Source organism: Petaurus breviceps, unplaced genomic scaffold (genome assembly GCF_028583685.1).
Source record: "Petaurus breviceps papuanus isolate PSGF00001 unplaced genomic scaffold, PetGlider_PUasm1.0 90881, whole genome shotgun sequence".
Classification (NCBI taxonomy): Eukaryota; Metazoa; Chordata; class Mammalia; order Diprotodontia; family Petauridae; genus Petaurus; species Petaurus breviceps.
In genome coordinates this window covers 6,943,965-6,971,068 of record NW_027187369.1, presented here as the reverse complement: position 1 = coordinate 6,971,068, position 27,104 = coordinate 6,943,965, and the positions used below count along the sequence as shown (strand labels likewise).

Genomic DNA, 27,104 nt, shown 5'->3' with positions numbered 1-27,104 from the left:
CCCCCACCCCTTCAGCTCCCTGCCTCTCCACTGAGGGAGGAAAGGAGCCAGGATTTGAAGGGAGAACTACAAGAAACACAAGATACAATTGTGTTCTTTACAATTCAAAAACGCTTTGCCATCTACTCTCTCATGGGAGCCTCAGGATCCCTTGGGAAGACTGACAGGGCAGGGATTGACCCCATCTTCCAGAGGAGGAAACCAAATCAAACATAGGTCAAATGACTTGTGGGCCACTAACTGATCACACAGTATGGTCCCTGCATACAAATCCCTCCACCTAGTAATAGGAAATACTACAACTTCCATACAAACTGAGAATTTTGTCATCAATGAAAGGCACCTAGAAAGCACAATATCCAAGGTCTAACCTTAAACATGACTGCTTTAAGAGAATTAAGGAAATACTCTTCTCCTTCTGCCCTCCCTTCCCCACTGTTACCGCCCTCCTTTTTGAGTATGTACTATTCGAGGAGCAAAGAGTAAATAAAGACAAGACCAAAGCAATCCTGTCAATAAATACTTTAATGAGAAACAAGGTCTGCAAGACTACAACAGCAGGAACTGCCCTGGCCTCTGCCTTCTGCTCTATCCCACAGTAGGGGCTACCTAACTGCATTTGGACCCAACTTGGGAGGAAGGTCAAATCCCCTGTTAGCATCCATCTTCACAGAAGATACCAGTCTGGGGCCAGAGAGTCTCACTTTTGACACTTCACTTCATGGAAAAGCCAACCACATGAAAACACAAACACATAACACAACTCCAAATCCTTTGCGCCATCCAGGTCCTCTTCATCCAGGATGCCCTCGGGAACCACGTGCTCAGCAGATACAAAGGTTCTTGTCAAAAGTGCGCCAAGACACAGGGAGCAGGAGAAAATGGTGGTGGGGTTGGCAGCGCTGGGCTAACACACATCTGAACTACTGTGAACAGCATTACTTGCCTTTAGAAGGTAAGCCTCTTAAGCTGCTCATAGGTAATAAAAAACTGAAGACCAAGTCATGGAAGAGACACAAGATTGGGTCATTCAATCACAGTCAAACAAGTCCCCTTAGCCCTCAGGTACTTAGTGACTACTATTCTAAACTGCACTCATTCAAAAGGGCCTTGAAAATATCCCCATTACCCAACTATGTGCCCGGCACTGTGCTAGGCACAAAGGGAGGACAGGTATGGTGACTATAGAGGCTAGATTTTTTTTAAAGGCAACCAAACTTAATAAGTCTTCACAGAAGGAATATTCATTGTTGGACCAGTGTCCTGGTTTTGGTTCAAAAACTATGGATACTGTGAATATAAGACATAGCCCTTGCCTTTAGTGAGTTTAAAATTTTGCTGGAAAAATATTTAGCTACATGCAATGGCAGAGAGCAACATGAATGCTGGGAGAAATAATTTGTACCACCAGTGGTAATCATACTCTTATAAGTTTAGCTGATCTGTTTTGGGGGAAATGTACTTGGGTTAGGGGACAGGGAGTATCAACTGGGAAATTTCTGCTATATCAAAACAAAATATATCCAAAATGTGTGTGTGCATGTGTGTGTGTGTGTGTTAGACTGTATGGTATAGGAGCTGTGAGAAGAAAAGGATTTCCATCCCCCTTCCCACTACCATCCCTCCAATTAGAGCTGGGCTCCAAACAAGCAGGGAATGTGCTTTCTGGTAACCTTCCAATGAGCACACTAATGTTCAATGACTGTTGATTATCATAGAGAGTCCTCCATGCTCTGGATACCTACTCCACTGGGCATCTTCCAGATGTCCCCTTCATTCCCAGTCATTTTGGCCCTACCTTTGTATCAGGGAGAGGGGTGAAAGCAAAACCACCCAAGTGTGCTACATCCTCTGGGCACCTCCCCAAATGCTTTTTGGAACCCCTACAGCTCAGGAATCACAGCATTGCCACGTATGGGTCAAGAACGATTTTAAATAGAAAGAAACCCAAACCAACTACCTTTTGCCCATCTATTCCAAGCCCTCTGGTTTGCATCAGCCTCCAGAGAGAGAGAGGTCTGGGGCTCAGCAGCCCAGTCTCATCCAATAAGCCGTTTCAATATGGGACCCTGTCCCACTCAGAACATGAGTTCTGTTTTAACCTTTTGTTCATTTCTGCTACCATTTGTGCCCTCCAAACAACCATGAATTTTTGCCCTCTGTCTAGAGTTACCTGGTAGTTTACAGCACCTGCTTCCCTTCTCAAGTTCCAAAGGATACAATAATGTTCCAGGGGCCCAGGCGGAGCCAGTTTGGCCAAAATCCCTTATACAGGGCAAAGAAGCCTTCACTCTTCCAAGTCTGAAGAGACAGAAAACAAAAAGCAGAGTGTATTTATTTTGCCTTAGTCTTCATTTCAGACAATCCCACCCTCCTCCCCACATGGATTATGGTTACCTTATCCAAAGCAGCCTAAGTCCTCAGCATTGCTAGAATGATCCACTTTCTAAACACACATATGCCTTCTATAAACAGCCTCTCTGAACAGTTTGTCCTGAACAATGATCATTTCTGACTTTTTACCTAAAACTTTTTAATAGTTTGGATTTTTATTTTTAGGATGGGCACTGAATGTAGATGTGTATATTAAATATGTCCCTCTCTATTCTGCAAAAGATACTTGGAAGCACTGGAGAAAAATACCCTTCCCGACCAATTCTCTGGGCCCATGCAGATGAAACTTGACTCAGGAAGCAACTCTATTTCTGGGAACACAGCTGGAATGAGCTCCACCTAGTGACTATTCAGGAACTACCAAGAGAAGAGATACTGTTGGAGTGCCCAGTGTACACGCCCTTACCCAAGGCAATGAGAACTTGTTCACCACATGACAATTATAGCACCCAGGTCATTCTTTTGAGCCTAGGTGCCAGAAAAGGATGAAAGGCAGCCCAAAGGAAACCCAGCTGAATTAAGCAGTCAAAAGCAAAAGGCACAAAGAACAATGGGATATATCAATTGGTTGGCCAACGGTCAACTTCCTAGAGGTCCACTACCACCATTGCCCCCAAAATAACCCCAATGCCCCTGTCTGAGACAGAATAAAGGCAAGAACATCCATGGTACAGGGCGAGGAAGTCTTCTTTATTTCCTTGCATTCTACAAGTCAGTCCACAGTACTCAACAGGTAATGAACACCACAAAAAAAAGAGGTTTTAAAATCTTTTGTGATATCAAAAACAATGCTGGTAATTGAAAATTGACTTTACTGAGGACATAATGTAATGGGAACGTAAATTTATGTTGTTGCCATCTTTCTAAGATTGTATTGTGTAAGATTTTCCCTGCCCCTAGGCCATTTAATAGGCTTAAGTGCACCTGGAGCCTGTGGTGGGAGGCTTGTTTTTCAGGAGATACTTTGTGATTGGGCAGTGGGTCAAGAGGGTTGTTACATTCTCTGACCCAGGATAAGTCTATATAAATCCTGATGTGAGGCTTTGTTTTGGGGCTCACTTTGAGAAGTGTTATGTAACTTGACCAGACGAGACTCTGGGCAGCCGTTGAGCCCCCCGGCTTTGAAAACCCAGATGTTGATGCTTCCCTCTCTGGTAACTGACTAGGTATGGATGTAATGGTCAAGACAGTTGGAGGCCTGTCTGCTTGATATGTTTTTCTGTTTTCTTGTAACTTCTGCTTTATAACTTCTGTCTGTATACTCTGAAGCTCAGGGTGCTGACTTTTTCCCCTGAACAAGGCAAATGATATACTTGATTGATTAAAGCAAGATTGTTAACCCATTTTGAGTTGCTTTCCTTTAGAAAGGCAGGTCTAAGAACCTGTGTTAGCAGCCACGCTGGGGATGCTGGGGTGCTTGCTGCAACACATAACAAGTTAGGGGGAACTGCAATAATTCAAAGCAGACTTACTCTGCACATTTTCCTTTGTTTTTCATTATGAGGGAAGAGAAAATAATGATTTTAGAAACAACTTATAGTTTTGTCAGGTCCTTAGAAATGAGTACCTAATAATTATACATCTGGGAGGGTCAAGGAGGTTGCTGGGTGAGTAGTGCAGTGTACCCTTCTAGCAAGGGATAAGGCTGGCTCAGGATAGGGCACTGCAATGGTAGGCCTGGGCAGCTAGAAGCCAGTGCCAAAGGAACAGAGCAGGTAGGTCCAAGGTCTCAAGAAACACAAGAAGTAGAGGTATAATGAGACAGCTGTTAAATGTCCCTAGATCATTTCATTTGGCTAATACCTCTTTGCTGGTAGGCAACTGCTTCCCAGGCAGGCTCTACCTATTGGAGGAAAGGGAAATTTGGAGTTTAAAAAAAAAGTGAGACCCATAGGCCCATGTTAGGAAAACAATTTTCAACTTTGCATACAAAAACACCCCTGGTTTTATTTATTACATGTGTTCCTTAAAAGTAAGTAGTGACGTTTTTGCATATCAGATCTTTTTATTTTTAATGGACTTGAGGGAGATAGTTATTTAAATAAATTTATGCCTCACAACTTGTCCCAGGTGTATTTTTTTGTATAAATAAGTCCCTGTGTATTTTTAGATTCACTAAGATAAAACTAGAAAAAAAACAAAGTTTAACCAAAAATGAGGATGGAGAAAAGAGAGTAAAATAATGTGGAAAAAGGTGCCAAATTTCAGAGAACTTACACACACACACACACACACACACACACACACACACACACACACACACACCCCTCCCACATTTCTAAATAAACTAGTCAAAGCCAAATTTCCCAAAGCAAGAAACAAACCAAACCAGGCTCTGGAGCTCTCACCACCCAAACAGCTAAGGGAGGTAGACCTTTCTCAAACCCAGGGTCAGATTCACCTTCAGCATTAGCAACAGAGAGACAATCACATCCTTTGAGCTTACTTTGTCTTCAGGGGTGTAATGGGAATGGGAATTTGAAGATCTTCCCTACCTCTTAATAGACCTAGGGGGGAAGTTTGAAGACTTTGAAAGTAAAACTCTGTCCCCTAATAGGCTGAATGTAATCACATGGAGCCTGTGATGGAGGGAATTTGCTGAAGGGTGCAGCAGAACCCACAAGAAGCTTCCCTGCTGTGAAGATAAACTCTATACCCTAATAGGCTAAATGTAGTCTCATGGAACCTGTGGTGGGAGGAGTTTGCTGAAAGGAAGCAGAGCCCACAGGAAGCTGGTAGTAAGATCTAGTGAGACGGTGGGGAAGAAAGGATGCTCAGTCAAGGAGATAGAGAGGTTTGTGAGTAAATATTGATCTTGTATTGGTTTGTGGGAAGGCTGAAGGATGCTGTGGCTCTCAGTGTTACTACAGCTTCTGAATACCTTTGGTACTATGATGGAATCAGCTTACTGGTTTGGGGATTCAGTTTTCCGCTTCAGTTCTATCCTCTATCTGGAGAGTTCAGTATATTTTGCGATTGAACGTCATGCAATACTTATAGTCACGGTCTTTATCATGATTGTGGGTGCTAAAAATAGTGCATCGAGCTACAAGGGGTCATGCTAACAATTATAGCTACTTTCCAGCCTGGTTTTTATTGATACACAGCTGTGACCAAAGATTTCTGCAAGAACGGGTGGGCCTGAAGACAAGACAACCCAACCCAATCCCCCTTCACCCCTGGCAAAACTATAAGGCCAGGAAGCAATATCTCAGCAAGCTAAATAAGGGGCTTCTGATGTCATCTTTTAAGATGGCATTTAGAAGCTCTCTTATTCCATCGGAATGCTCCCTACCTTCAGCAGGCCATCCAAAGTGCCCTTGTACAGTTCCACGTTGCCCACGATGGCCCGCTGGTTCATCATGCGGGTGCGTACCACATCAACTGGGTTGGAAGCAAGAGCTCCAGCCAAGCCACAGGAAAAGCTGGAACTGAAGCCACAAACTGTTCAGAGAAGAGCTCACTAGGCCCAAGCCTACCCCATGGCTCCCTATTCCTAAAAAGGCCAAGCCTCTGGGAAGAAACAAGTGCTTTCTCCTTTTTACCTATTTAAGGAGGCAGGAAGATTGGCCCTTGTGGCATTCTTTGGAGAGAAGCCTGTAACTAACTTGCAGGTTATTAACACAGACTGAGCCTGCTGCTTGGGAAGGCAGGTTATGAGGTGAGATGTGCTACCTGAGCAGGAAGCATCACATACCATCTATTAGTTACCAACATTTTTCAAATCAGAGCTTCATAAGCACAGTACACTTTGATAGCAGACTATCTGACTACAGGAATAAACAAGAAAATCCCAGAGAGAAGGAAAACTTGCCAGTGCTCAGCCAGCATCTATGGTCCCAATTCATGTACTCTACTGAATTTCAGTATTTTCCTGACTCCTCCTGAGCAAAGTTTACTTTTTCAATGATTGTTAGGCCAAAGCAGTTTCCAGATGTGCGGCTTCACTGGAGGGCTCTGTGCAAACAGGTGTCAAGCCTCTAGGCACTTGGTTTGCTGCTGTAAGGGGTACTGCTCACACTCTCTGGAATCCCCGAGAGGAACATTTCCCAGAAGGCCTTCGGCCTGGGTTGTGTGAGAGACAAATGCTAGACACAAGGGCCAATGACTGATTTCATGGCAGGAATGCAGGGAGTGAGGCCTCAGAAGCACTCAAGATCCAGAGTATAAAGAGTAGAAGCTACGTGGCATACTTACACGAAGTGGGTAATGATTGTGTCTCCCAGCAGCCCTGACATTATTAAGTGCTTTTTGGTAATATCATAGACTGGCAGCTCCACTCCCACAACGATGGCAGCACGCTGAGCAGTGGGGACCACACCCTGCCAAACACAAGTGTCAGTGAACACGGTGGAGAGCAGCCCCCGTCCAAAAAGCCAGAGATGGCTCTCTTGGAATAAGGGCTCTATTATTAAGATATCAGAATTCCTACTTCAGTCCTGCTAAAACAAAACAAAAGAAAACCAAACATATGCAGCGTCACCAGCTAACAAGGAAGAAAGCTCATCCATTCACACCTAGTCAGGAAGGATGCATGGTGGAAAGGCGGCAGAGGAAGAAGGCAGAAAGCAGATGGGCATCGAGACCATGCAGTCAGGCCCCAGCCTGGAGCTCTACAAGGGAGCCAGGCTTCCTCCCCAGCCAGCACCACCACAGAATCTCACTGGGCCCCAACTAATGGTAGAGCAGGGGCTTAAGCACCTTCCGCTACTCCTCTGCTCTTTGTCTCTCCCTTGCTTTGAGGAACTAGGCTGAGGGGTTTCTTTCGCAGCTCCAGTCAGGCGAATCAGGATGGCCATTGGCTGTCATTAACAAGTGACAAGCCCATCTTTTTATTTCAAACTCTGTAGAAGGATTTCTACTCCCCGCCCCTCCCCTCTCTATCTACCTGCTACACAGCAGGCTTATGAAGATGAGTTTCATTTGTCTTTATTCACAAAAGTCCCATAGTTCTTGGTCATAAATCAGGAGAATGGAAAAGAGTGATCTAGGAACTAAATCAATTAATTGTCAATTAATATCAATTAATAAACACAGTATTTACAGTCATATACTGATATAATGGATCAAAATTAAATGAGAGAGGCAGCCCACTGTACCACAAGTCAGGAGACCTACCATACAACCTTGGGTAAGTCACTTCCTTTCTCTGGGCCTCAGTTTCCTTCTCTGTCAAATATGAAGGTTAAACTTGACCAGTGGTGGGGAAGCTGTGGCCTTGAGGACACACTAGGTCCTCAAGTGTGGCCCTTTGACTGAGTCCAAGTTTTACAGAACCAATCCTTTTATTAAGAAGGGGATTTGAGGGGTGGCTAGGTGGCGCAGTGAGTAAAGCGCCGGCCCCGAAGTCAGGAGGACCCGAGTTCGGTTCCAGCATTGGATACTTAACACACACACACACACACACACAACCTTGGGCAAGTTACTTAACCCCAATTGCCGTCCAAAAGGCAAAAAAAAAGGGGGGGGATTTGTTCCATGAAGTTTGAAGTCAGTCAAAGGGCCACTTTTGAGGGCCTAGAGGACCACATGTGGCCTTGAGGTCACAGGTTCCCCACCCCTGAACTAAACCATCTCTACAAACCTTTCTTGTTCAAAAGTTCTTTAACTCTATGTGTGAAATCAGATGTAATAAACTCCCAACAGAAATTAACCTTAAGACTACCTACAGGGGCGGCCAGGTGGCTCAGTGAGTAAGAGCACCGGCTCCAGTGTCAGGATGACGTGGATCAAATCCAGGCTCAGATACTCAGCACCACACCCAGAAATAACTGGCCGTGTAACCTTGAGCAAGTTACTTAACCCTGATTGCTTTAAATTATTAAAAAAAAAAGACTACCTACAAAGTGTTGCCCTTTCATAAATGATTTGATACTGTAAAGGTAAAGGGCTTATTACTAAATCTCTTGAATCTCCCAAGAAATTATAACTGTTTAGCAACAGGAGGATCTATTTCTAAAAACCAATTCCCACTACCATTTACACAGAATAATGCACAGAAAAGCAGTGCTCACCCTCCACAGGCCCCTTGTGCCTTCCTGCTGGTATATATCGATGAAGCTGCCAATCATGCCCCCTTGAAACAAGCTTCCTTGAGCTTGCATTCGAATCTAAGACAAGAAAAGGCAAACATCTCACTCAGGCCAGAGAGACCTTAAAGGGAACTCTGTGATTAAGAAAATAAAATGGGACTTGAATGAAAATCACTGACCACTGTGATGAAATAAACATGTCAGCTTTCATGAATGGGGCAGGAAGAAAGGGTGAGGAAGGTTGGTTTTCCTGCCTCACATTCATCACAAGCAAATTCTGCCATTACTGGAGGAGGAAAATAATTCTGAGGGACCTGGGGCTAGAGAGTTGGACAAGGAAATGAAGAGAACACATTTAAATCCCCAAAAGGAGATGCGCTGCTCATGAAGGGACAGAGAGGGACCAAGGTGCTCCAGCGACACCCCAGAGGGCTGTGTCCTGGATCCCACTGGCAGTCAGAGGAAGCCTGTGGTTCCCTTCTCAGAAGAATGGTTTTTAATGTATAAAATACATTCCACAGTATTTACAAATTAACTCAATTATATTCAAATTGTTATCAAGAATTTTTTTAAGAGTTCCTAGACCCAGGGGCAGCTAGGTGGCACAGTGAATAGAGCACCGGCCCTGGAGTCAGGAGGACCTGAGTTCAAATGCGACCTCAGACACTTAACATAAAAACTAGCCATGTGACCTTGGGCAAGTCACTTAATCCCAATTGCCCTCCAAAAAGCAAAAAATAAAAGGAGTTCCTAGACCCCCTGGGCTGGAGGCAGCTCTCCTCAGTGGAAACCATATTGAGAGCTATAGCTGAGATGCTCATAGAACAAGAAAGCTGGGGGTAAACCTGAATCACTAACAGCAGACAGTGTATTCACAGACCCAAGGATGGTGCTTAAAAACAATATATGTTTGTGGGCCTAAGAACCCAAAGAACTCAAAGAAAATACTAAGTGTGGGAAGGAAATCTAACATCTTGGACCACAAAGTACAAAGGAAAAAAGACCATTCTCAACTTGAGAGTGGGGAGAAACAGGAGAGAGGCCAGGAAAGGCTTCATGAAGGAAATTCCATTTCACCTTTCCATAAGTTCAAGTTATTTATCTATTTCAATTTCCCATCAGTGGTAGGAAGTCTACCTAAATATTAATCAAGGAGTGGGGAGAGGGGCTAGACAATGATATCACTAGTGTAGGAAACTCCACGGTGAGGCAACTCTCTCCACCAATGAAGGTTGGTACCCATTCTACAATTTCGAGTTTTTGAGAGATGCCTGGGATACTGAGAAGGGGAAGTGACTTGTCTAGGGTCACACAGCCAATATGAGTCAGATGTGAGACTTGAACCTAGAGCTTCCTGATGCCAAGGGCAGCTCCCTACCCTCTATGTCACAATGCTTCAATGGCTTCAATGTCCAAGGCAGAGATTGGACTAGATGATCTCTATTATGAAATCCCATATTAACCCAAAGAACCTTGGACTGGGAGTCAAAAGACCTTGGCCTCAAGTGTCAGCTCTGCTGCTTGATGAGCCATGTGACCCTCAATGAGCCACAATCTCTCTGCACCTGAGTTTCCTCCTCTGTATACTAAAATCCCTTTCTGCTCTAACATTCCAGTATTCTGGGACTCCTGGTATTAGCAAGATGATGGCAAATCCCTTTTACAAATCAGTACCAAAATTGTTCCCATTTACAAAGAACATTAAATGCTTTTCTTCCAACACTTCTGGGGGGAGTACAAGTTATTTTTCTCATTTTACAGATGAGGAAACTGAGGCTCAGGAAAGAGAAACGACTCTCCAGGGCCACACAGCCAGTAAACGTCAAATCTGAGATTAGATCTCCTGACTCTGAGTGCAGGGTTCTTTTCCCTACATGAGGAGTTAACTTAGGGGTCCATGGATAGATTTCAGGGAGTCTGTGAACTTGGATGGAAAAAAGTATCATCTTTATTTTCCCTGCTGAAATTTAGCCTTTCCTGCAATGATTTAAAACCATGACTCTAAGAAGGGATCCATCCCTAGCCTTCCTGAGACTGCTGCCCAAGGGATCCAGGACATATAAAGGAGGTTAAGAGGTCCTGAATGATGTCCTCACCCAAGGAGCCTAACCCTTTGTGAGCCTGAACCCTTCAGTGAACTTGAGCACTCCTTCCCTGCCACCTCATTTCGGTTTTACATAGCTCTGCTGCTTCTCACACTTGACAAACCTGAAGGGAGACTTCTTCTTCCCCAACGGGGTCAGCTAGCTTGGGTTTTCACCAAGTCCCAATTCAAGCATAAAACCCCATGTTCCAATCAGCCTGAAATGCCACATGCTTACCTTTAACACATCAGTGGGGTTGGCTATAGTGGACGATATCACTCCAGACACCACCCCACAGATCATGTTAATTAGAAGGGTTTCATCTGGAAAGAAAAAGAGACTAGAAACTCAGTCAGAGTGAATTCATGCCAGAACCCCAGAACATGGTGCTGGCACGGTGGCGGGAGAAAGCCACGGGAGTGGCAGAGATTGCTTTAAAGTAGGACTGCTGGTCTTGTGCCAAAGAAATCCAGAGATTTCATATGCCACATTAGGCTCAAGAGTCTTTAAGTTTTTCAAAGTCCCAGTCACAGGCATGGCCCCAAAGGAGAAATGAGAAAACGTACCTCCTTCCTCTTCTCTGCAGAGGTAGGTAACGACCAATCAATCAACCACTAAACATTTATTAAGCGCCTCCAACATGCCTGGCACTATCGTGCCTGGCGCTGTGCTAATTAAGCACTGGGCACACAAAACAAGGCAAAAGACAGTCTCTACCCTCAAAGAACTCACACTCTAATGGGGAAGGTAACAAAGAAAAAAATATGTGCAAACAAGCCAAATCCAAGCTAAGTAGGAAATAATGAAGAAAAAATTAAGAGGGGCTAGGAAAGGATTCTGATAGAAGGTGGGATTGTAGTTGGGACTTAAAGGAAGCCAGGGAGGGGAAACATGCCAGATGTGGCAGACAGCCAGAGATAATATCCAGAGCTGAAACACAGAGTGTCTTGTTCATGAAACAGCCAGGAGGCTAGTGTCACTGTATTAAAGAGGACTGTGATGAAGAATAACCTGCAAGAACACTGGGAAGGCAGAAGGGGACCAGTTATGGAGGACTCTGAGGAAGAAGGTGAGCAAAATAATCTTCTGAAATCATTCTACACCAGAGGAGAGAACAAAAGGAGCAACTGGGCCCTCTGGCAGGGCCAGAAAAGAAGGGGTGAATCTGAAGAGTGATGCCACAAGACACAGAAGTCAGCTCCCCAGGGACAGCTGTGCTAAGTGAGAACACTTCCCTCCGAGCACACAAGGTGAGCTACCATCTGACATGCAGCAGCTCTCAGGAATGGGGGGTTTCCAATAACCCATTCAAATAACACCCCCAAGAAAACTGCCCACACTGACCTTCTAAACGATCTACAAACAAACGCTTTAAGCTCTGATAGATGCCAATCTTGATGGTGCCATAGGATGCCTGTCTCAATAAAGCAGGAGCAATTCTGCAAAAGAGAAGAGGCAAGGACATGAGCGGTCTAGCATCACACAGGTCTCCTTCAGATCTCAGGCACTTCATTGAGCACGTATGAACAGCCCTGTGCCGGCTGCTGGAGGACACACAGACACGACCCATGCCCTAGACAAGCTTACAATCCAGTGGCAGCAGAAGATATGTATTAAAATGAATATAACACAAATTAGACAATAACTACAAAATTGGAAACTGAAATCCGAGGATGGAGAAATCGCTGCCAGCTTAGAGGGGAAATCAAAGAAGGCTTGGTTGGTATGGTAGAATTTTAGCCAGGGATAGCTGAGATGTCAACAGAAATGAGGAAGGAGGGCATTCCAGGTGGAGGTAACAGGATCACAGGCAAAGAGCTGGGGTGCATGGGACATACTCAGGGGACGGCAAGTAGTCTTGTTTGGCATTGAATATGTGATGGAGTAGAGCAGGATAAGGCTGGAAAGCTGGGTTAAGTTTTGAATGACAGGCTAAAGAGGTCATTTTTCATTTCGCGTGTAATGGGGAAACCAAGATGGCTTTTGAGAAGCAGTGATGTGGATGTAAATTAATTAGAACGGTTTTTAAAAATTCTCCTTTGGGGGAAACTAGGTGGTGCAGTAAATAGAGCACCGGCCTTGGAGTCAGGAGGACCTGAGTTCAAATCTGACCTCAGACACTTAACATTTACTAGCCATATGACCTTGAGCAAGTCACTTAACCCCAATTGCCCCTCCCAAAAAACTTAAAAAAAAAAAAACAACTTCTCCTCCACTTTACAAATAGTAGAGAATAAACCTTGAAGAGATCCTAGAGCAGGGCCTCTTAACACAGGGTCTGTGAACTGTTTTTTAATACTATGATAACTGTATTTTATAGTATGCATTCTAAGAGCTTAACCAGGCAGACTCCCAAAGGGGTCCATGACACAAAGAAAGTTAAGAACCTTTATTCTAGACCTAAGCTCCTAAAACAGGGGTGGGGAAGCTGTGGCCTTCTAGGTCCCTGGGTGCAGCCTTTTGACTGAATCCAAGTTTTACAGAACAAATCAAGTACCAAGCACAGTCTATATATACCAGGCAACGAAACAGAGTTTATAGAATTAGATTGCAAAGGCTGACAAAAGGAAGAAATGTTTTGACTATCCATGTTGGTAATAAGGAACAAGATAACACAGGTGAATGGTGAGTTATCACCAGTTCACTTCAGAATGCATTACAATTTGATCTTGTCCTACAGTTTTTCTATCCAAATAAAGTTTGGCTAAGATTGATAAGGCTAATTTCCATTCCATTCAATAAACAGCAATTAGGCAACTACTGTATGGAAAGCACTATAGTAACTATAGGAAAGATACAAAGTTTGTTGGTAAAATCTAGTCCCTGCTGTCATGGAACTCATTTTAAAGAAGGAATAAAACAGAAATACAAACAGGGCTAATAACAATATTGTAGTGTAAATACTTTAGGAGAGGCCCCAGATCATCAGACTTTCTGGAGGCCTACCTTCAAATTATCTAATTGATCACAGAGTGTCAGAGCTGGAAAGGACCTTAGAGGTCATCTAGAGCAATGTCCCCATTTTTACAGATGAGGGCACTGAGTCCCAGAGAGTCATCTGCTCAAGATGAACTTTTAAAGGGGTAGGATCTTTTACAGGGGTGAGAAACCTGGAGCCTTGAGGCCACATGTGGCCCTCTAGTTCCTCGGTAAGTGACAGAACGAGGCTTCTGTCTCCCAATCTGACACTCTTTCCACACCAGTCTCACGTTTTGTGCTTTCCATTTCGTAGGCCAACAGCTCTTTCTTTAAAGGGGAATTCCAAATCTTTCCACCCAGCAAGGAAGAAAATAAATATTACAGGACCACAGACCCCAACAAATGGTTAATTCTGGTCACTTATGATGGCTATGAAGATGAGAAAAATCCAGTTCCTATGAATTATAGACAACATAACATGGAATGGCAGATTCAAGGCTTGGCAAGTAGATAAAGTATGAACTGGAGGACACATCAGCTAACATGAAGAGTACACAGCCCCATATTTAGAATTCTGTGGCTTCTTTGAAAATTGTACGTATCATAAAAAGAAGAAACATAGTCTTACCCAGAATACAAGGCTAGAATACCTTCTTCTCTATAGATCCGGAATAAGGCATGGAACATTCCTTTATATTTTATCTCTTTAAAGCGAGCATCAATGGTTTGGCCTTGAACCTGAAGGCGGGTTTTGGTAAGATCCACTGGAAAGGTGCCTGGGGAGGGAAACATGCATTCAGAGATATTTACAAAGAATAGCAGAGGCAAATCTGAGCACAAGAACTGAGTCTAAATATAGCCAATAGTACAAAACTGGACTAGGAGTACTGACTAGCTGGGTGTTCTTGGATCTTCTCAGGGCCTCGGTTTCTCCATCTGTAAAATGTAAGAGTTAGACAAGATAGTCTTTCCCTTCTAGCTTTATGGTGCTGTGATTCTATACTATAATAGAAAGCTGTCAGAGGACCAGGTTTTTTTGTGTTAAAGAAAAAAGTACTTTCATGAGATAATATATGCAAAGTACTTTGTAAACCTTTAAGTATTACTGGAATGTAAACTATAACATTATTATAATCACAAATTACCATACTGCTAGATGACTTCTAGTATTAATACTACTGAACTCAGGGTATAGCAAGATATTTTAGGCAGGGTATTAATTCATTGCTAATTCTACAAAATTTAATCAATAACCAAAATGTTTTCTAGATGAGTTTTTGTAGTATGCTATTAGGACTGAGTTTCTGTCCCACAAAACTTGCCAAAAGTCCCACAAATAAGAAGAACGAATACTGAGAGATCTGGGAATTATATGTTTTGTTAAACTCAAACTCTCTTTTCATTATTGCAAACTTATAGAACAGTATAGCATAGGCTGCCAGGCAATTGTTTTCTGCTATTCTCAGATGAACAGTCCAACCAGCTTTTCAGTTAAGAACAAGTCAATTACCAACTCTTACTCCTTTGCAAAGATGGAGGTCCCCAGGTATAGAGCAATGCATATAATCTCAGGGGTTTTTTAATATGTTGATTGCTTTTGCTAAGTTTTTTTCTCTTACTCTTCCAGGAGGGGGAGGAGAAGAGACACAGGGGAAATGTTGGTGATACAAAAAAGATACCAATAAAATCTATTTAGAAAAGAAAGAATGTTAATTATTTTCCACAGAATTCAGGGCTAGAGTGGACCTTCCAAGATTATTTCCTTTTAGATTGTTTTGAAAATTCTAAGGGAAGTTACAAAGATAATAAGCAAGACAAAGTCCATCAAAGAGTTTATAATCTAATATAATCTGGGAAAAAAAGAAAATAAATATCACAAATTAGAATAGAAATGTATGAAAGAAGACTAAAGTATTATGAGATCAAATTAGGGAGAAATCACTTCCAGCTTGGGCGGTAGGAAGAGAGAGGGGGAGAGACAGGTTGCCAAATCAAGAAAAAGAGAGCCAAAAAGATAGCATTTGATCTGATTCTTGAAGGATGGATAGGATGTCAATAAGGGAGAGAGGCATTGCAAGAGTAAGAAACAGCTTAGATGACAAGGTAAAAAAGCATGGCTATATTGGCATAACATCAAGTGGTTCAGTTTGGCTGGACTAAAGAACATGAGGCAGTAGGTGACAAAGTTGGAAAGGCAGGTTGGGGCCAAAATGAAAGAAAACTCTTTTGGACTCCACTGAACTTGTTCTCTCTGGCAGTGTAGAACTCATCCCAAAAGCAATTGGGAAAAATAAGTATTGTTGAGTTATGCCCCTTTTTCATTGGTATAAAATCATAGAAGGGGTTATTATAAATTAAATAGATTAAATTGAAGCAAGTATTATTTCAAGGATTCTAAGTTCCCAAGGTAATGGTCTTTGGTGGTCCAAGTACCCAAAAAGAAAAAAAAAACCTATATAATAAAGCACAAGAGAAGAGACGAGAAAATGTCCCATTCTCAATCTTGAAGCCTAAAATGTAATAAGAGAATGTTTATGGAATCTCACTGAACCTACTTATCTTATCCAGCTCTCCATTTTCATTTCTACCACTTTGCCTGGATGAGTATTACAATTTATTGTGAGAAAGCTCAAATGTCAGAAATAGCTCCATTAAATCTGGTTTTTCCTACCTTCATCTGTCTACAACTAAGCACAAATTCTATCAAGGTATGGCTTAAGAGAAGCAACATGGTGTACTGGAAAGAGACTGCAATTTTGAATAAGAGGCTGTCTCTGATATTAGTTGATATGTGACCCTGTCTCTCTAGGCCTCCATTTCTTCCTCAGTCAAGTGGAGATAATCAGACTTGCCCTCACACCTTTCACAAGGTTGTTGGCTCTAAGCAGGAGCTCCAGATGAAAAAACCCCCTCTATCAATTTGGATCTGTAACTGAGAGTTATAGAGAGTTGCCTGGGGCACCGAGAGGTTCAGTGACTTGCCCAGGGTGCCGCACACATAGCTCGGATGTGTCTGTGGCAGGACTTGAATCCTGCTTTGAAGGTCTCCCTGGCTCTGATGAGGCAATAAAGCATTCTTTATATACCACAAAGCACCAACAGATGAGGGATTGACTGTGACAATGGTGTTGACAATGTGCATTCCCATGTCTTCCCATGGGGCCTAAGAAGAACATCTACTGTCATGCGCTGCCACACTTTTCTCCCTCAAAGCTTACTTGTACAAAGCCTGAGGATAACCTGTAATCATATTATTTATAGTAGGCAAGAATCCCTTAGGAAAAATCAAGTAGCCCTCATGGTCAATAAAAGGGGGAACCAAAAGCAGTACTGGGGTATAATCTCAAAACTGGCCAAATGATTTCTTTTTGAATCCAAGACAAACCATTCAACATCGCAGTAACACAAGTCTATACTCCAAGCACTGATGCCAAAGAGGCCAAAGTCGATCAGTTCTAAGAAGACCTACAACATCTTCTAGAAATAACACCAAAAAAAGATTTCACACTCATCACAGGGGATTGGAATGCTAAGATAGAAAATCAAAAGATAAATGGAGTAACAGGCAAGTTTGGCCTTAGAGTACAAAATGGCACAGGGCAGAGACTGATAGAGCTTTGTCAAGATAACTCACTGACCATATAAAACACCTTTTCAACAATCCAAAAGGCAGTCGCCTTTTAGTGCCTACATATGGACATCACCAGATGATCAACATTGAAATCATATTGATTATATACTTTGTAGCCAAAGGTGGTGAAGTTCTATATAGTCAGTTAAAACTGCCATGGACAAGTTGACTGAAGGGGGTTAGATATTTTTGACCTCAGTTACTTTTGAAAAACATGTTTGAGGTCAGAAAGGTGTTAGGACCTACTTAGAAGGAGTGTTCAAATGCAATCCTTGAAAATTTGAAGCAGTCCTTGAAATATTAAAGAAAATGTTTTAAGACAACTATTTCTGATAGAAATGAGCTACTATATGTGTTTCCTTTGGCCTAAGTTTATAACAAAAGCCTAGAATGAACCAACTGCTACCAGGAAAACAGATTCCAAAACTCACAAAATCCTTACCAAACTCTGCGACAATAGAAGCAAGGCCGCCATAGACAAAGGGTTTCCAATTCAGCCCAGACATCTCATGACCTAGAGTGGTCTCTTGTTGCTGTAAAGAAATAAACATAAGAGAGCGAAAGGAAGGGGGGACAGGAGAGAGAGCAGGTAGTACACTGAGAAATAACAATAATACATGAAAAAAAAAACCAAGTTAAATATTTGCTCATCAAAATTTATCAGAACTGGGGCCGCTAGGTGGCGCAGTGAGTAAAGCACCGGCCCTGGAGTTGGGAGGACCCGAGTTCAGTTCTAGCCTGAGACACTTAACACCCACACAAAAATACTAGCCGTGTAACCTTGGGCAAGTTACTTAACCCCAATTGCCCTCCAAAAGGCAAAAAAAAAAAATTTATCAGAACTACTCAATGAAACAAGTCCAGGTAAAACTCACGATAAACCAGAATTGTATAAGAAATGACAAGCAGGATGACTTCAGAAAAACTTGGAAAGACTTACATGAACTGATGAAAAGCAAAGTGAGCAGACCCAGGAAAACACTGCATACAGTAACACCAATACTGTACAATGATCCACTGTGAATAACTTAATTATTCTCAGCAATACAATGATCCAAGACAATCCCAAAGAATGCATGATGAAAAATGCTATCCACATCCAGAGAAAGAACTGATGGAGTCTGAATGCAGATTAAAGCAGACTATTTTTCACTTTCTGTATTTTTAACTTTTTTTTTCTTTTGGCAGGTGTCTTCTTTCACAATGCGACTAACATGGAAATATGCTTTGTGTGACTGCATGTGTATAACCTGTATCAAATTGCTTACCATCTCAGAAGAGGGGAGGGGAGGAAAGAAGAGAGAGAATCTGGAACTCAAAAAAAAATTTTTAATTAATGTTATATGTAATTGGAAAAAATAAACCAGTAATGACATGAAATGGGTCACCAGGTAGCATCTCAGCCACTGGATAGTCTTGGATGGTCTTCATCTGTAAGTATCCAAGAAGAAAAAGGAAGATCTCTGCCATTAAAAACCAAGCCCCAACCTATATCTTCCACCATATGCCTCAGAGAACTCCAGCTGGAGAGACAAACATAAAAAAGGATATTAGAAAAAAAATTAAATTATGTATTTGTCCCAACTGTGGCAAGGAGGTGAATTTTTTTTCTATTCGATAAATAGAAGAAATTAAGAACAAGATAAATGTGTTTGACTACCAAAATGTTTTAAAAGTCCTTCACAACAAAAAAATGAAATAAATAAGAGAAAAAAACAGGTTATTTTTTTAAAATCACAGCAAACATGCCAAAGAAAACAACATTTAAAATACATCAGGAACTGTTAAAAATTCATAAAGGTAACTCCCAGTCCATGATCAAAATCTATGAAGAGACAATTTTAAAGAGGAATCATAAATTGTTAACAACCATTTGAAAAAATGCTCCACTTCACTAATAATGAAATGTGAATTAAAACAACTTTGAGGTACCATCTCACATCTATCAAATGGAAGAGAATAATTGAGAACAGCAAAACAATGCTGGGGGGGGGGGGAGCAGGGGAAGATCGGAGAGAATCAGGTACATGCATCCAGCACTGGAGGTATTAGACAGTACATGTAGGATTTCGAGGAGAAAACAACCTGGTAGCATAAGTATATAGAAATGTTGGGAAGATATCCTGAAGGTATTCTGGGGAGAAAAAACAGCTCTTTATTCAGAGACTTTCATGATTTTCATAGAAGAATTATACATAATTGCAAAAAACCAGAAATAATTCAAACATCAAAGAATTGGGTTGTGGTTAAATAAATGACAGCACATTAATACTACAGAATGCTATAATACATTTTTGAGAAATAGAAAGAAATATGGAAATACCTTTATGAAATAAAATGCAAATTTTAAAAGAGAAACTAGAAGAATATCTATATTATATCCATATTGGGAAAAGTGAGTGACTGCAGACATGTCATTTTATGCATTCAAATTAAACTAATTGTACATAAACACATCTAGTTATTCACAGTGAAGTCAATATGAAGTTTTCAATAAATAATTCCATTTTTAGAAAAGCCAACTTTCCCTTAGTGATCTGCCACCACCTCTCTGACTTGATCAGCAGTACCCTCCTCCTTCTGCCTGCCACAGACCCACACACAGATGTCTAACCTAAACTTGACTGTGGTATGAGAGTTTTAAAAGCTAGACCCTAGAGCTGAAGTAATTCACAAGCACTATTTCTGTTATTCCATCAATTGCATTCAGGTTGAAAGCATTCACTTACACCACTGCTGTGAGGGGCTTTCAAGGAATAAAAGCAGTCCTTCCTTCCTGGTGTCTATACTCTCCAGCAGGCTCTGGACTTTGGGACTGCAGTCCTTCTGCCTGGGCCCTCTTATTTCTATCCTTTAGCTGTGGGATGAAACTATTATCTTTTCAACATCCTCCTCCCACCATCCTGTCCCAGGAGGAACAAGAGATACAATGGGGGGGAAAACAACATTATCTCCTCTTTGGCTTGTAACATAAGAGATGTCCTTTTTCTTTTATCTGTACTAACACGCCCCAGGACATTCTCTTCTCTTTTTTGGTCTGGTTCCTCTATATTTCTTGACTTTATCCTCAACTCCTGTCTTTTGATATGCTACGTTTGATTCTCTGTTGCTTCCTTTGTCCTTTGTTCATTATGTTTCAGCTTTTTTTTTTGAGGTGGGGAAGGGGGGATCTTTCATTTTTAAAAACTAGTAGAAACAGTTTGATGCTTTCTTAAACACTGACACTCCCCAATGACTTCAAACCTGGAGCTGATCCCTACATTTCCCAGTCTCTCCACAGAGAGACTGGGTTTTTTACACAGAAAATTGTCTGCAACCAAGCATGGCTGAGAAATCTTCCCCACAGGCAGGTGACAATTGACTAAAGGCCAAGAAAGACACCCACAGTATAGTAGCATGAAGCCTTCCTTTAAAAAAAAAGATGCAGCGCAGCTACAGGCCTACTTGGCACAGATTGGCCTTTGGGGTACAAGAATGCTGTAAAAGATAAGTCTAAAAAATACAGTAGCAACAGGCAGGGCAAGGAGGCTTCTGTACACAATAATCTCTTCAACTACATCCCCACACACTGATGAAAATGCTATCGGTAATGTTTTTGTAATACTAATAATAGGACTAGATAGAAGAGCCTGATACAGAAGAACAAATACTGCTGTGGGAGGCAAAGGAGACCAGTTCTGCTACATACTAGCTGTGGAACCTTGCAAAAGTCAACATGGCCTTCCTAGGTCTGCATTTCTTTACTGGGAAAGTCTTATCCAATGCTAATGTTCTATGATCTACATGCTGTGGGAACACTCCCTACAATGACTCAGCTGAGGGGGTGTAGTCTCCTCAAGATACAAGTACAAAATATCCTCTCCATTCCCAGGGGATAGTGGAAGAGATCCCACCAAACAGACCTATCTCCTTAGTAAGTGCTTGGGACAGCCATCTTATTTCTCCCTGAGACACTCAATTTTTCAGGACCTGAATTTACTTGTTGTATACCTCTTGTAGAATGTAATTCCCCTACACCCCCTCCCCCGGATCATTTCATTTTTGCCTTTGTAGCCCAAGCACCTGGCATGGCACCCTATACATAGCAGGTGCTTAAGGACTGTTGGATTGAATGCTCTTTTAACAGAAATCTACCACACCTATTTAAAACATCTAACTGGATAGGACTTAGAGTTTCTGAGCACAGGTCTAGAGCATGGGAATGTCCACAGCAAATGCCTCATGCAATAAGGAGATGGATTTAACTGGAGCGATCTGACAGGGCATAAGAGTAAATAGGAGCTGAACAGGTGGTAGGGTGGGGGCCTCGTCCCCCTGGAGTACCAAGCAGAGTAACCTGGCCATGATGTGGTAGGCATCAGGAAGATAATGCAGGGTCTTTAAGCTAAGAATGACATGATCAAAGTGGGGCTTTCTGGAAGTTTAACTATAGCAAGTAAAAATGATAAATTGGCATTCAAAAGAGAATGGAGAACAGCTTAGACATAGTTATATATGTTATATAGATACATAGTTCAATAAATAGCATATAGTAATAAAAGAGGGGCAGCATGGCATAGAGACCTGGATTCAAGTTTTGCCTCTGACATGCATTGACTGTGTGACAGTGACTGTTGTAACAGTCACGATATCTCTGTGTCTCAAGAAACTAACAACAGCTGCAGATCTGCACTGGTAGAGTGGCCTCCTGACCAGGGATTCTCTACGCTAATGAAAACCCAAGTCCTGAACAAAAAAACAGCAATAACAAGACACATTTCCTCCTGTTGTTATAGTAACCAAGGCTTGAAGTGATGAGTTTGGACATGATTTATGGCAATGAAAAGAGAAATAAAGGGGCAAACCCAACAGCCATTTTAAAGGAAAATAAACGAGATTTGGCAGACAATACATATAAGGAACAAGAAAAGGGAAGAGTCAAAGATGACTCTGGGGTTCCTAAACTAAAAAGAGTCATTCACTTCAATCCAAACATTTTTTAAAGCACCTACTATGTGCAAGGCCCTGTGATAGGCACTAGGGATAAAGACAAAAAGAAAATTGCCCCTGAGCTCAAAGAGCTTACAATTATATCTGGGGGATATAACATGTACACAGCTAAGTAAATAAATGTTAATTTAATGAAGGAAAGAGTCGCTACATCTGGAGAGGGGGAGATCAGGAATGGTCAGGAGGTAGCACTTAAGCTGAGCCTTGATGGAAGATAGGGACTTTAAAACATGGTCACAAGGAGGAAATATATTTGAGGCATTGGGTACAGCCTAGGCAATGGAGTTGTTTGGGGAATAGCTAGGAGGCCAGTACAAAGGACCAGGAGAACCACTTACACAGTTACTACAATAATGTGTAATAAAATTAAGAAAAACAACAAAAGATTCAGAATAGTGGTTAATGCAATGACCAATCAGGACTTCAGAAAACTACCAGTAAAGCAAGCTTCCTACCTCTCAGTTGAGAGATGGGGAACAATGAGTCTAGAATGAGGCATATATCTTTAGACATGACTAATTAATTGTTTTGCTCAACTTGAAAAAGACCATCAACAAAGAATTTACAAAGAAGAAAGTATAGAAAATAAGTTTGGAAAGGTAGGTGGGAGCCAGATTGTAAAAGGCTTTTAAGCATGAAGCTGAGGAGGTTGTGTTTTTTCCCAGAGGCAAGAGGAAGCCACTGAAAATTTCTGAGCAGGGGAATGACACAGTTAGATCCATGTTTCAGGAATAGTAATTTGGCAGCTTTGAGGAGAGTGGATTAGAGAAGGGAAATGTTAGAAGCAAAGATACCAATTAAAAAGCAGTAATCCAGGCAAGATGCAATGAGGATCTGAATTTGAGTAGTGTGCTCTGGAGACAGAACTGTCATGACCTGGCAAACAAATGGATATGGGGGAGGAGGAAGGGGAGAGAGAAGAAATAGTGAAGGATGACGCCAAAGTTCTGAACCTGAGTGACTAGGATATTGGTACCTTCTAGAGAATAGTGTGGAAGGAAGGCAAGCTTAAGGGGGGAAGATGAATTGTGTTCTGGATATGCTGAGTTCAAGGTACTGATAGGATATCTAGGTGGAAATGTCTGGCAGGCAATTATTGATACAAGACTGGAACTCAGGGGAGAAATTAAAGCTAGATATATAAATTTGGGATTCTCCTGCATAGAAACATTCATTGATCTTATGGGAACTCATGAAATCAAGAAAAGAAAATGTAGAGAAACAAGAAGTGGAACCAGAAGAGAACACTGCAAAATACATACACTTAGCAGACAGAAGATAGATGATGATCAAGCAAATGAGACTGTGAAGGAACAATAAGACAGGTAGGAAGAGAACCAAGAGAAAGTGGTACCACCCAAATCAAGAGAGGATAGTACTACTGGGGAAGAGTTTGAGGAGGAAACAGTGTTAAAAGCTGCAGAGAGGTGAGGAAACATGAAGACTGAGAAGACATTTAAATTCAGCAGGTAAGAGAGACTGTTGTTAACCTTGAAGAGAATAATCAAATAGTGGGGTTAGAAGATGTTGTGAAGGATTTCAAGGAAAGTAGGAAGGGAAGAAACAAAGGCACAGAACATAGACTCAGTGGTGGGGAACCTGCAGCTTCGAGGCCACATGTGCCCTCAAGGCTACAGGTTCCCTGGCATAGATCATCCTTCCTAGGAATCTGGCTGTCAAAGGAAGAAGAGACATGCAAGATAACTTGAGGGGATTTCAGAGTCAAGTGGAGGTTTTCTAAGGATGGAACAGTTTTGGGAATATTTCTAGACTGCAGGAAAAGAAGTGATATGCTCATGGGAAAAGGACAGATTTGGGGTCAGAAGACCTGTGTCCATAGATTTGGAGTTGAAAAGAACTTTAGAGATAATGTATTCTAACCCTTTCATTTTATAGGCAAAGAAACTGATGCCCAGAGAAAGGTTAAATGATGTGCCCAAGGTTATCCAGGTGACAGCAACAGGATTCCAATGGAGATCCTCTGACTAAATCCAGTGCTCATCCCACTGACTGGACCACTCCTGAGCTGTGGTATTCCTAACAGTACTCTTCTGGCAGAATCCTACTCTCGTCTTCATCTTCTATTCATCCAAGTGAGTCAAAACATTCTCTCTATATACACACTGGTTTCTTCAGATACCTCCCTACATTTCTTCTCAATGGAGTATCTTTTTGGCTATTATTATTTCATCCTTGACACTTCTCCTTGGGCTGACTAACCTTGCAGAATAGAAGACCCCAGATCCTACATATCCTAATCTCTGAACTCTTTGAAAAAATCCAAAATTGTGAAGGCCTAACCTTCTGAAAGCTTTAGGCTACTGAGACTCCTGAAGCATCGAACTCAAAGAAAAACGCAAAGTCTCCCAGACTGGGACCATGTTAATGGTAACAGTGGGTGGGAGAAGACGGTAAGTCTGGATTGAACAGTAGTCAAAACTTGGCTAAACAAATTTCCTTTGTCTTTCATGCAAAAGAAAATCTAAACTCAATCCAAAGTAATGTCTGTCTTTATTCTTTCTGAAGAGCTTATCAAGGCACAGTGATGGAGGAATATCCTTGAAAAATATCTTGCTATAGATAAATACAGGGTTTCTTAAAAGATATTAAAGTTTAAAACTGAACTAAGACTTTTAGGCAACCTGTAGCTAACAAAGGTCAAAACAATGGGCTTAAGCACATGCTCAGGAAAATTTCCCAGAAAACCATTCTTATCAATATCCTTCCTCAACTTCTGGACCTAATCCCTAACCATGGAGGTTCTGGTTCTGCCACTTCCTATCTATGTGAGCTTGGGCAAGTCACTACTTCCCTGGGCCTGAGTTTCTGAATAAAGTAAAGTGATTGGATTAGAAGATCTATCTCTAAGGTTCCTGCCACCTTGAAATCTATAATCTTAGGATGAGAAAGAAGGAAGAACAAGGGTACCACTAATAGAAAAGGGTTCTTATGGTCACATTTTAACCGTTACCAAACCTGATAAAGGATCATCAACAGGAATAAGTGTGCTACTACTAGGAATATACTCCAGGGGGATCAAAGAAAAGAATGAAAGAAAGGTTCCCTCCAAATAAGCATTACATGAATTTCAGTGGTAGCTAAGAACTGGAAGCAAAATGGATGCCCGTTAATTGATAAATGGCTAAACAATGTGTGACTATCAAGGATTTTTGTGCTGTACAAAAAGACAAATATGAAGAATTCAGGGACATTTGGCACAACTTTTATGAAAATGATACAGTGGTAAGCAGATCCAGAAGAACAATTTACACAATGACCACAATAATGTGAAGAACAATATTTAAAGACATGAGAACTCTGATCAATGCAATGACCTCTCATGACTTTAGAGGTGAAGTATGCCTTCTGGAGAGAGAGGAAAGAGTCTCCTGGAATGGTATGGGGCATATGCTGGCAACCAGGTGATGGAGTGGAATTTGATCTCAGCAACTTACTAGTTGTGTGATCTTGCACAAGTCACTTAACCTGTCTGCCTCAATTTTCTTAACTGTAAAATGAAGATAATAACACCTCCCACAAGTATGATGAGGATCAAATAGATGATTCTATAGTGCTCAGCACACTCCCTGGCATATCATTAAATACAGCCAATGTTAATTAAATTGTTTTGCTTAACTGAATTTTTTAATTAAATTAACAGAAATCTACCTTCTTTCTCTCTCATCCTTCCTCAGTTGAGAAAGTAAGAAAATAAAAACCCTTCTTACAAACATATTTAGTTGAGCAAACTCCCACATTGGCCATGTCCAAAAAAACAGATCTCAATCTGCAGTCTGAATCCATCATCTCTCCATCAGGAGGTGAGTAGCATCTTAACTGCATTAGGAAAGTAGGTGACAGAGTGGCTAGAGTACTGGGCCTGGAGTCAGGGGGACCTGAGTTCAAATTCAGCCTCAGAAACTTACAATCTCTGTGATCCTGGGCAAGGCACTTACCTTGTCCCAGCCTTGTTTCCCCAACTTTAAAATGGGGATCCTAATAGCACCTACTTCACAGGGTTGTTGTGAGGATCAAATGAGATATTTGTAAAGGGCTTGGCACACAGTATGAGCTTTAAAAATGCTTGTTCCCTTCCCCTCTTTCTTTGCTACAAAGGAGGGTTCTATTGGAGGAGAGAAGAATCATCTTAAAAGAGTATTTCTTAGAATATATTACCCCTTTCAAGTAACATGTTCATAGTAATAGGGCTCGTGGAAGTGTCAGTCAAAAAGAATGGCTAATGTGGGAATTCCAATATTGGTAAGAGTAATGGATTCGAGATTTGGGGGCTGGGGGGAAGCTTTAGACAGCACCCCTCAAATTATACCAGTGAAGTGAAGAGCATTAAAATGGAAGGCAAAAGACCTGAATTCTAGTCATGGCTATACCATGGCCTAGCTTTTGTGACCTTGGACACTTCCACTCACTCTCCTGGAGCCTCGGTTTCTTCTACCTAAAGAGAAGAATAATCCCTGCATTGCCTTCCTCGAAGGGTTGTTTCAAGCAAAGGGGGAGGAGAAATGTGAGTTCGTCCCCACTAGGCAGGCGCCTGCTCGCTCGCTTCGTCCTCGGCCTCCGTGTCTGCCCAGGCCGGCACGTGGGCTAGGGCCGAGAAGAAGGGCCGCTACCCCCAGGATGGGCAGCAGGAGCGGCCGTGCTGGCCAGCTCCTCGGACACGTGCAAGGGCCCGACGGGCCAGCAGGGAGGGGGAGGGGCCAGGCCCGCTGCAGTGAAGTGCTGCTGGGGGCAGAAATCGGACGGAGCCCAAAGCGGACAGATGCACCGACTGCCTGAGCCCAGGGGGGAGGGGGGAGCGGCCACTCACCGGCTCGGGTTCATCAGTCCACGACGGGACCGGAGACGGGGCGGGAGACCGGACGGTAGATTCTTACGGGCGAAGACACCGCAACGCCGACCCGGAAGGGGAGTGGAGCACCCGACGGAAGTGGCCAAGCTGTTGCCAAGGCAACAGTGGCCGGGGGGGGGGTGCATCTGTCCGCTTTGGGCGCCGTCCGATTTCTGCCCCCAGCAGCACTTCACTGCAGCGGGCCTGGC

The 27,104-nt window shown here is 42.2% G+C and overlaps 1 protein-coding gene across 2 annotated transcripts; it reads right to left on the bottom strand.

The window, feature by feature from the left end:
* Nucleotides 1-507: 507 nt before the first annotated feature.
* SLC25A14 (solute carrier family 25 member 14) lies at nucleotides 508-27,001 on the bottom strand. Of its 2 annotated transcripts, XM_069074061.1 has the most exons (10): nucleotides 26,875-27,001; nucleotides 17,503-17,593; nucleotides 14,058-14,205; nucleotides 11,855-11,949; nucleotides 10,748-10,833; nucleotides 8,409-8,504; nucleotides 6,592-6,716; nucleotides 5,690-5,825; nucleotides 2,221-2,301; nucleotides 508-990 (listed from the first exon to the last, which is right to left on the bottom strand). In XM_069074061.1, the coding sequence occupies exons 2-10, from the start codon at nucleotides 17,564-17,566 to the stop codon at nucleotides 949-951; spliced, it is 873 nt and encodes a 290-aa protein (XP_068930162.1). In that variant the 5' UTR covers nucleotides 17,567-17,593; nucleotides 26,875-27,001; the 3' UTR covers nucleotides 508-948. The 2 variants fall into 2 exon arrangements, with proteins under 2 accessions (XP_068930162.1, XP_068930163.1); XM_069074062.1 differs by lacking the exon at nucleotides 17,503-17,593.
* Nucleotides 27,002-27,104: the final 103 nt, after the last annotated feature.